At 42.2% G+C, this 11940-nt stretch overlaps 1 protein-coding gene across 1 annotated transcript; it reads left to right on the top strand.

The window, feature by feature from the left end:
* LOC123516561 (2-oxoglutarate-dependent dioxygenase 33-like) lies at positions 1-7694 on the top strand. The gene is made up of 8 exons (XM_045276042.1): positions 1-102; positions 2120-2306; positions 2521-2642; positions 2763-2875; positions 3026-3192; positions 5783-5967; positions 6165-6275; positions 6551-7694. Exons 2-8 carry the CDS (start codon positions 2249-2251, stop codon positions 6746-6748), a joined length of 954 nt encoding a protein of 317 aa, XP_045131977.1. The 5' UTR covers positions 1-102; positions 2120-2248; the 3' UTR covers positions 6749-7694.
* Positions 7695-11940: the final 4246 nt, after the last annotated feature.

Below are 11940 nucleotides of genomic sequence, written 5' to 3'. Positions count from 1 at the left end.
CGAACTCCAGGAATATGTTTCTGGCTCATACCTAAGCAGGCTGCTCTGCCGCCTCTATGATTAGTTTCTACCTTGACGTTTACAAGGCCGGTTCAAATTCATGTAAGTGTTTTTTTTTCTTATGTTATGGGCTATAGCGCTTGTAGGCATACTTGAAGAGTATATGTGGGAAGCGCTGTTCAGCTTTCGCCCATTAGTGGCGCAGGCAATTTTATTTATAGTGGTATCCATAATAGGCCCCATATCAGCACCCAAGTGCATCTATGGTGTAACCACCTAGAACTTGGGTATCATGGCGACATGTAGGTAACTTTAAACCACTCGACAAAATAGCATAGCTTCAAAGCGGTATGTGGCGGGATTCAAACCTACGCGTGGACGTCTGCCCGATCCCACATTCACCACCTTATGCACTACGCCACCGCCGTATGTATGTGTGTGTGTGTGTGTGTGTGTGTGTGTGTGTGTGTGTGTGTAATAGTGATGAAATAAGTATGCTGATGATGTTTTCGAAAGATTAAGTGAGAGTAAGACTTGGGATGGGAGCAGTCGCAAGTGTTAATTAGATTGAAGGTGAATGAAAGAGAACGCAAACGTGCATGAGTGTGTTAGTGTGTGAAGTGCGACGATGAGTGCATAAAAAAGATCCTGAGGATTGGTAAATAGAATGAAACTGGCAGGGATAAGAATTGAGAGAGTGAGGAAGGTTGATGAGTGAATGTTGTGAAATAAATGAGGAAAAAAGAAAGAGGTATCACTCCAGTAACCTTTATCTTGGGAAGGTGAAGGGACGGAGGTGGGAAGTAAGACGAAAAAACAAAGGAACAGAAGGAGAAAAGGACGTATTGTGGAGTAGAGGAAAGGAAGTTCATAACGGACGGAGAGCTATAAAATGAGGATGTATGGAAAACGAAGAGAAAGTAAAGAGAATAGATATAAACAAGAACAGGCCCCGTTAAACTAAGGTTTGGAAGGTGTACGATGAAAGATAAATGTCAAGAATGCACGCCTCCAATGTGAATACAATCTCCTCTGCTATGGTGCTCAGCACACAGTGATGGGTCTCTCCGAAGTAATTGGCGCTTACTTGCTAAATCCATCGTGATCGAAGAAGGTATGAAAGTCTTTGCTTTAAATCATGCAATCGATACTAGGAAACACATCCTCAATGCTTTAAATGTATTGTCTGGCGGGCTACATAGAATGTGATATCAGACGTCCAGCATTCAATTTCTCCTTTTTTCACCATCAGTTGCGCTTCCACTATGAATAGAACCAGCAGCACCACTCTGTTAGGACCCGAGTCATATGATTGATATTTAAGGTGATGATTGGGTGTATTTATTTTTCGGTGGTGGAAGTCAGAGATTCGTTTTGTTCGTATTTGTCGTGTGGGTTCAGTTCAAACCAGTTTGTCTGAACTGTGTTTGGGATATTTCGGGTACATGTACGGGTTCGTGTTGTTGTTGGTTCCCGTTGCCAGGCAGGTGGTTCAATATTTCGAATCTCGTTCATTCAGAAAATAAGAGTAGGCAAGGAAAAATTCCCAGAACCTTTCTTTTGGCTGGCGTGGGCTAAACTAGTGAATCAATCCACACCAACAGAAAAAGTCAGTGCTCGGTAAGGGAAAAATATTCCTCTTTTGATCTGTGGACAGACCACGTAATATTCTAGCCACGAACGTTGTAACCAAGGGTATTTATGTGTGTGGCATGAAGTGGTAGTGTGTCCTTTTCGTTACCATGTTAGACAAATCATCGGTCTCAAAATTTCCGTAGTGTATTGCATATAATTTTGTGTCATAAGTGTCTCGGCACTATAGTTACCTCATTTAAGTGTGCGTGTGTCCTAATATTTCCTCTTTTCTTAAGCTTTGTTGCTGAATAGCTCTACAACGGGGTTCGTTAGGATATGTGTTGCATTTGTTACCGATTCTTTGTGGGGTTTATGTTGGTGGTGATGGTACTATACCGGGTTTATTTGCATGGGTGTATGTAATTGTTGTCTAAGGAGAAGCCGCCTCCAAGTGAGTACTTCTCATTTTTGTGTTATATGAACAGACAGTTACAACTTCATTAACTTGATATCTAACTAGGGGCATAAAAACTTCCACCACCAGTAACAAAAGCAGCGGCACCGGCATCACCATCACCAAAGCAGAGAAGAGAACCACCACCATCATCACAACTTGCAACATAACCATCAGCAGTATCAGCAGCAGAAGGAACTGCAGGACAGGTGCAGCAGCATGCAGAACGAAGTGCCTCCCTGCACCAAGGTGCCCACCGTGGATATGGGTAACCTAGGTGAGTGCGTGGCTGCCCTGGCCACCTTTAAGGGGGAAGACACAAAATCCCCTTAAATGTTGCCCTTGGGAAGCACTGCCTGCTCGCCATACAAGCTGTGGTGTACCTGATGTATTGTGAAGAGTTCTAATCTCCACCTCAACCACCACAGTTAATGATTTGATAAGCCCTCCTCAAAGTGAGCCCTGAAGTATGACACTCTTTACCCATGCAGGCGCGCACCATGTGGAAGAGCCCTGCCAGCTGGAGTGGGAGCGCGTGACGCGGGAGCTAGAACAGGCATTCAGCGACATAGGATGTGCCTATCTCACCGGCCACGGCGTGCCTGACCACCTGGTAAGAATGTGTTCGCAGGCTTGTCTGTACGCTGGTGATGTTTGTGTTGAAAATGGTGATATTTTGGTCACTGTGGTGGTGATGACGGTGGGGTTGCAAAGATGATATTCACTGTTCCAGATCAATGAAATGCTGTCCACTAGTGTTGCTTTCTTCAAGCAGCAAGAAGAGGTTAAGATTCGTTGGGCTAAAGATACTAATGTACATGGATACATGAAAATGAACTCTGAAAGGTGACAATACTTCGTAAATATTATCTATTTGCTGGTGTTTAGAAATTCAGTGAAATTGAAATTAAATTAAGTGCATGTAATTTTACATCAACGGAGATAATCAGGTTTTGAGATATACCTTGGCGAAAATCACCTTAACATTTCTTACAGATATGCTGGAGCAGGTCCTGAGCTGCATGAAAGCTTCCTCTTTAAGCCAGACAGTTACAGTTCGTGTATTGAAGAGGCTCCGCTGTTTATGACGCCTTTACCGTCTCTGCATGAATTGCATCGGACTCTCTCTCGGAGGCTGATGACCTGCCTCGCTCTAAGTGTTGGTAAATATTGCCACTAGACCCTTGTCATGGCGCTTGTGGTGCTGGCGGTCTGTGGAAGATCAATGCTGCGAGGAGTTCCTATTGAATACAACTGCCTCACTTAGTCCAGGTGTCCAACGTCGAAATCGAAAAAGCGCACACACACACACACACACACACACACACACACACACACACACACACACACACACACACTGTTACGTTCACCGGTTAAACTGGTAAGATTTGCATCGGGGAGCCGGTGAACAATAACAATAAAAAAAAAAAAAAACACTGCAGGTTCAACTGGTGAGGAAATGCAAAGCGGCACTTTAAAAAGCTATTTTAATAACCCATAATGAAACTGACACACATAGGTATAACATGAAACATGAAACACATATATAACATGAAACACAGGAAAATGACATACACATATACATATAACACAGTAATAAATACAACAATAAAGAACCCAACTTAATACCTAACAATAATCCTAATTCTACATGGAAGCAATGTGGAAAACACGGACGAGGGGAAGTGATACTTATGCGGTGTCGCAGTGGTGAAGTGCTGGGTGATGGTTGATCCCACGGTAGACCCAAGAGGCGTTGTGTTCACTGGTTGAGGCCTGGACCTCAACTTGCTTTTCAAAAAGCGCACACACACACACACACACACACACACACACACACACACACACACACACACACACACACAGACAGACACACACGCGCGCACACACACAGACAAACACACACGCGCACACACACGCGCGCGCACACACACGCCCGCACACACACAGGCAGACACACACACGCGCGCACACACACACACAGACACACACGCCCGGTAGCTCAGTGGTTAGAGCGCTGGCTTCACAAGCCAGAGGACCGGGGTTCGATTCCCCGGCCGGGTGGAGATATTTGGGTGTGTCTCCTTTCACGTGTAGCCCCTGTTCACCTAGCAGTGAGTAGGTACGGGATGTAAATCGAGGAGTTGTGACTTTGTTGTTCCGGTGTGTGGTGTGTGCCTGGTCTCAGACATATCCGAAGATCGGAAATAATGAGCTCTGAGCTCGTTCCGTAGGGTAACGTCTGGCTGTCTCGTCAGAGACTGCAGCAGATCAAACAGTGAAACACACACACGCGCGCGCACACACACACGGGCGCACACACACACAGACAGACACACACACACGCGCACACACACACACGCGCGCACACACACAGACAGACACACACGCGCACACACACACACACACACACACACACACACACACACACACACACACACACACACACACACGCGCACATACACAGACACACACACACACACACATGCGCACACACACAGACAGACACACACGCGCACACACACACAGACACACACAGACAGACAGACAGACAGACAAACAAACACACACACGCACACATACGCCCACACACACAGACCGACATACACACGCACACACACGCGCACACACGCACACGCACAGATACAGAGACATACACACACGTAGTGTAGGGTAGTGTAGTGTAGTGTAGTGGTTTGCACGCTTGACTCACACTCGAGAGGATCCGGGCTCGAATCCCAGAGGCGGCGAGGCAAATGGGCAAGCCTCTTAATGTGTAGCTCCTGGTCACCTTGCAGTAAATAGGTACGGGATGTAACTCGAAGGGTTGTGGCCTCGCTTTCCCGGTTTGGAGTGTGTTGTGGTCTCAGTTCTACCCGAAGATCGGTCTATGAGCTTTCAGCTCGCTCCGTAATGGGGAAGACTGGCTGGGTGACCAGCAGACGACCGAGGCGAATTGCACACACACACACACACACACACACACACACACACACACACACACACACACACACACACACACACACACACACAGACAGACACACAGTCAGACAGACACACAGACAGATACACACAGACAGACACACAGTCAGACAGACACACAGACAGACACACACAGACATAGACACACAGACATTGACACACACACACACACACACACACACACACACACACACACACACACACACACACACATAGATAGACATACAGACAGACAGACAGACACAGACATACATACATACATACATACATACAGAGACAGACAGACAGACAGACAGACAGACAGACACACACACACACACACACACACACACACACACACACACACACACACACACACACACACACACACACACACACACACACACACACACACGGCCCGGTAGCTCAGTGGTTAGAGCGCTGGCTTCACAAGCCAGATGACCGGGGTTCGATTCCCCGGCCGGGTGGAGATATTTGGGTGTGTCTTCTTTTACATGTAGCCCCTGTTCACCTAGCAGTGAGTAGGTACGGGATGTAAATCGAGGAGTTGTGACCTTGTTGTCCCGGTGTGTGGTGTGTGCCTGGTCTCAGGCCTATCCGAAGATCGGAAATAATGAGCTCTGAGTTCGTTCCGTAGGGTAACGTCTGGCTGTCTCGTCAGAGACTGCAGCAGATCAAACAGTGAATTACACACACACGAATGAAAAACAATGATTAATATTTGAAAGCCTTATATGCATTAAGAATCGTTGTTACCTTTACGTTCTCCAGGAAAGAATCGAGATCACTTCGTGAACATGCACCTGGAAAGCGGCACCAAGAACAGCTGCAGCATTTACCGTCTGAACTATTACCCACTAACCTCCGATGGCCGCGAGGACGTGACTGGATTTGGTGCTCACATTGATTTCACCACTCTAAGCTTTATCTATAACAACGGCTCGAAAGGCTTACAAGTGAGTGAAAAGAAAATTATGCTAATTGACTTGAATGATCTTGCCAAGGTGAGATATAAATTTGCTTGCTTTTGGTCACCACCTTGTGTTGGATGAGTTGCTACTTTCCAGTCCAAACTCTTGGCAAAGGATGAGATGGAAAGCCAACTGTCGATATGGTTGTCATTGTCGTTGGTGCAGCACTTCACTTTTGGCAGATTCGTGACTCAGCTGGGCAGTGGATAGACGTGCCCTACGTCCCGGGTACCATACTGTTACTGGCGGGGGAGTTCCTCCACTTCCACTCCAACAAGAAGTTCACACTAGCGGTGGGTCACTGATTAGAGAGGATTGCAAGCTAAATTCAGCACATCACGTTAAATCTATAATGGGACGAACTTTCCCTCTTAGGTTCTCTGTGTTCATTGCCTTCCTTGAGAGAAAGGAATATGGTATCTCAGAGTAGATGACTTTGGCATAACTGAAACTGACAATTCCAACCAAAGGAAACTTGTAGGAATACACCAGCATTTCTTTGTTACACACAGGAAAACGTGATGCCAAGAAACTAGTTGGTTCACTCTAATGTCCTTTGTATTTTCAGATGCACCGTGTCGTGCTGCCCAGCAAGGTCCAGCCCGGGCAACCTCCTCGCTGCACCTTGATTTGGTTTGAACATGCTGACTCACATCAGCCAATGTGGCCTCCCAGTGAAGACCCCAACCAGCCCGCTCCTCCGGGTGTCAAGGATTACTTGCTGGAAAAGATTAATGCAGCATATAAATCAGGGTCCAGGGATTAAGAAAAGTGTCAGAACAAACTTAATGGTCAATAATAGTTTCCTTATTGTGTATCCATTTTTGTTTGGAATTTGGTCATTCGTAATTTCTTCTACTTCGGTGTGGTCGACGACCGTTGTCAATTGTGCGTATGCTGTGATCGAGTTTTCCATTTACTACCATTACTGAAAGTCTTTCGTAATGTATTGATGTGTACACACGTACAGGCTGGTGTAGAGTGCATGTAAATGGCTAACATATTTTTAGTACCATTTTATTCTTGCATGTATATTTGCATAAATAAATGATAATGATTAATGATAATAATAAATAACATAGAAGTGTGAAATAAGTTTATTTATGGGAGTCTATATCATAAAATTCTGAAATATTGATCAAAAACAGATTTTCATTAATACTCCTTGAATGGTGGGATACCATTCATACATGTTATTTTTCCCTTGCTCATCTCTGACTATTTTGAGTTACACTAAGTTCCTGAACGTTAATCTGTGTGCTAAAACTGTAAAGGAAAACAATAGAAATAAAAACAAATAGAATAATACAAAAGACAAAGTTCGTAAAATTGGACTTTGGAAGTATTGACACTATGTATTATATGAATACTTATTGTTGCAAAATTTGTTCATTGTTGAAATTGTGAATACGATATTGTAAATAACGATAAGTAGAAGTGACAGAAAACAATTGATAGATACTGATTATTTTACAACTCTTAAGATCTATAGACGTATAGTTGTGCATATTTACCGTATTTTCTGAGTATTCTTAAGATGTCCGTTCGTAAGAAAGCATATGTATGTTTTGTGCAACGTTTCTTGTGCATTTTGAATGAAGTTATGAACTTTATCGGCGATTTTGTTGCGCTGACATACTTATTACAAAGTATTGAACCACCATCCCGTCAGTAACATGGCTTGACATTTAATAAAATGTCGAAAATATTGACCATACTTATGAAACCCAGTGTTAGCTTTGATTTTACAAGTTTATTGTGAAGCATGGTGTGAATCATCCTGTTAAATACTAAAGACATTATAATTTCGAGTCGAAAGTCATGTTGATGGTTAGATAGGTTATCGTCGGTAACTCGAAGAAGGTTGTGGATTGAATGACCTATTTTTCGATGTCTTTTAAAATGATATGAAAAGAAGAAATATTGAAAGATGATTACTGGCATCGTCTCTGTAAGACCACAGTACGCTCTCCACTAGCCACATGAATAATGGGTCCTGAACAAACTAGTCTGCAGAATTGGCTTAGCTTCACTTCAACCTTCAATAATTCCAGATATCCAATGCAGCTTTTATATTCCTGTCAACAGTGCCGGAGACATGAGCGGTACTCGTCAACAAAAATGGTTTGGTCTCCGTGAGAAACGTGACTTCATCGATTTCAACAATTTTTTTGTCCATATAATTGAATTGGACTTACTTTAAGGCACAAAGCTCCAGAAAAAAGCAAGAGTAAATAAAACTAACAACCAATCTTAGTCTTACCAGAAACGTTTACTTGTTGGCTTGCCTATGCCTCTCTTATGCTCTCACCCCAGAGATAAACATGCATCCATTTCTGTAGTGAAAATCTTTAGCGTGTATTTGATAACTCTCTTGTCCTTACAGAAGTGATATCTCTATCCTCTGTACAGTCTTTCTTCTGACATTTTCACTCCCAACCATCGTTATTTTTTTGTAATCTAGCTCATTCAGTTGTTACATTTTTTCACAATTTTCCGAAAGCAGTCACGCGTCACATCACCATAAACGAACCGAAACATCCATATATAGATCAGTCACCCCCAGTCTGGTTCACACAACGACCAGCCACGTTGTATGTGGCTGTTCTTCACGTGATCTCTTGTTGTGGAATTGCATCGTCGTTGTGAGATCTTGTCATCAACGGCACGAAAACAGGGTTAATCAATTCCTAGCTGGATGCTATGACAGATGCGCGCAATTTATGACTTGTTTTCTAAGTTCTAATCAAGTGCGTAATATCACCATTTTTGGGACCTGGCTTGAAAATAAACTACACAAAATACATATGAGGAAAGCTAATAACTATAAGATAATTGTATGAGGTTAATAATACCTGTTTAAAAAAGGAACAATAAAGAGGGATTTTTACTTGTAGGAGCAGTTAGAGTGTTGCCATTTCTTGTCTGCACGCAAGAAAGAGTTAAGAATGCCAAACGGTGCTGGATATATAAATGAAATAATAAATCGTTTGATATTTTTGTTACAGTTCGATAAAGAATCAGTTCTCAAGAGAAAACTATGAAAACAGCACAAGTGAGTTAAGGTGAAGTCATCACTATTTTCTAATATACGTATAGATAACTTTACAACTCAAAATCTTATTAACAATAGTGACTGAGATGTTTGTTGTAAACATCTGTAGTAGCATTCTCTTATCAATTCTTGGAGATTGATATAGTTAATGCAATAACTTTATCATATGCTTTTTGAACAGTTATTCTTTGGGAGGATAACTTCATTCCCCCCTCCTCCTTTTCTTTCCTTACTCTCCTAATTTGAGTACTATACATGGTTGCTTTCGAGAAACCGTTTCGCGAAGTGCTCCGATCCAACTAGCGAGACCGATCGTGTAGTCTGTAGGCCCTGCTTACTGGGCAGGTGATATACAGTGCCCCCTCGCTCCCATTATCTCTGTCTGTATAACTAAATGTCTCTCGACGACACGGCAGGAACATTCATATATTTTTTTTTACATAACTGATAATACCACAAAGCCTGAAAGACTTTGTAATGCCATTCACTTCAAAATGCTTTCAACTTCAGTACAGTGTGCTGAAAATTATTACAGTACCTTAAATATATATATTTTTTTCTTATAGTTAAGAGCTGGAAACACTGATACCTGGTTTTGCATTTTTTTTTTCTTTTCTTTAGAGATGAAGGAGGCGTAGCTAACAAATGCCTCGGGACGCCTCAGAGAAGCGAAAAGGACGCCTGACAAGGATATTAGAAGGAGGTACCTTTTTTTTTTTAACGGTAAAACAAAAACAGATATACGTAACAAGAATAATGTAGATGTGCTCTTAAGGTTTAATGCGAGTGATACTACTAAGACAGCAAGTAACTCATGCACATAAACATATAGGAAATATAAAGTGTTGTCTTGCTGAACTTTTCCTGATCCAAATTCATGTTCATACTTGATGATACTCAGTTGATGGCAGCCATTGCTCTGTTCATTAGATATATAATATTCATTGAACCTTTAGCTACCTTGACTAAAACACTCTTTGGCAACTTTCCCTTTCTTTCCATGCATCTGGCATTCCGTAGCTGTACCGTAAGCGAGCCAAACCGGTCCATACCTATGGCAGGCTGCCCTAAAGCCCTTTTGTTTAGTTTATCACGAGACGTCTGCAAGGCCGGTTCAATTTCATGTAAGTGTGTGTGTGTGTGTGTGTGTGTGTGTGTGTGTGTGTGTGTGTGTGTGTGTGTGTGTGTGTGTGTAACAGTGATGAAATAAGTATGTAGGTGTTTTGGATGCATCGAAAGATTAAGTGTGAGTATCAATGAGAGTAAGACTTGGGATGGGAGTATTCACAAAGGTTACTTAGACTGAAGCTGAATGAGACATAGCGCAAATGTGCATGAGTGTGTTAGTTCGGGAAAGATGAAGTGTGACAATGAGTGCATGAGAACGATCCACAGGATTAGTAAATAGAATGAGACTGGCAGGGAATAAGAAAGGAATTATACGAGAAGGTGAGGAAGGTTGAAGAGTGAGTGTTTTGGAATAAATAAGGAAAAAAGAGCGAGATGTCACTCCAGTAACCTTTATCTTGGGTAGTTAAGGGGATGGAGGTGTAGGGTAAGACGGAAAAGCAAAGGAACAGGAGGAGGAGAAAAGGACGTACTGTGGAGTAGTGGGAGAGTTATAGATGGAAGAAGTATGAAGTACGAGGAGAAAATAAAGAGAATAGATATAAACAAGAAGAACAGGCTGAGTTAAATCTAGGTTTTGAAGGTGTACGGTGAAAGAAAGTGAGGAATGCATGCCTTCATGATGAATTATAATTACCACTACTATGGTGTTCAGCAAAGAAGTGAATCAATCCACACCTAGTGAAGAAGCAAGTGATACGAAAGGGAATTTTTAATTTTTTTTAATTCGTGGTCAGACCACATAAAATTTTGGTCACGAGCCTCGTAACTAAGGGTATTTAGGTGTGTGGTATGAAATGATAGTGTCTCTTTTTCGTTACTGCGTCAGACAACCATTCCGTCTGAGAATTTAGTTTGTGCATTGCGTATGTTTTTGTGTCATAATTGTTTCACTTCTATAGTGTTTCTGTGTGTTTACATAGCCTTCGTTGCTTTCTTTCTTTGCTTTATCTAAGTGTGTGTGTCCTAATTTTTCCCCTTTACTTTAACTTTGCTGCTAAACAACTTTACTTACAGGTTTGTTAGAATAAATGTTACATTTGTCACTGGTTCGTTGTGCGGGTTGGTGTTGGTGGTGATGGTACTGCTGTTCACTAGGTTTATTTGAGTGTATATGATTTACTGCCTAATTCAGTGGTTCCCAAACCTTTTCTGAGCGTGTACCACTTGGAGGTTTCATAAAATACCCGCGTCCCACCTTGTTCCAGTTAAAGTCAATAACAATAAATATAGATTTATTCCCAAGTAGAGCACACAAATGAACTAACAACAAGGAACACAACTCAGTTTAATGCGAGGGATGCATCTGTTTCTTCTCCACCAGCTGATCGATTCCAGATTATTTTGTGTAAGACAATGATATTTTTTTCTGAGAAATTATGTAATTTAATCTAACTATAAATCGCATATGATCCCGAAGGTGCTCATGTACCACCTGGAAGCCCGTCGCGTAACACTAGTGGCACACTTACCACAGGTCGGGAAACACTGGTCTAAGGGGAAGCCACCTCCAAGTAATTGCTTCTTATTTTAGTGTTATATGAACCAACGTCCATATCCGTTCTTGGTTTCGTGTTCACATGTTATACATTTTGATAACATTTTGTTGTTAACATACATATTAATTTCTTCAGTGTTTTGTTATACCACTTAAGTTTCAATAGCTTACGGAAATATTCTTTTTGATCCGTTGCGCAAACTTTTTGTTTGGTGAACAGACAGTTACAACTTCCTTAATTTGATATCTAGTTAAGGGCATAAAACTCCCACTACCA

The sequence above is a fragment of the Portunus trituberculatus genome, chromosome 41 (genome assembly GCF_017591435.1).
Source record: "Portunus trituberculatus isolate SZX2019 chromosome 41, ASM1759143v1, whole genome shotgun sequence".
Classification (NCBI taxonomy): domain Eukaryota; kingdom Metazoa; phylum Arthropoda; class Malacostraca; order Decapoda; family Portunidae; genus Portunus; species Portunus trituberculatus.
This window is presented reverse-complemented; position numbering and strand designations above follow the sequence as displayed.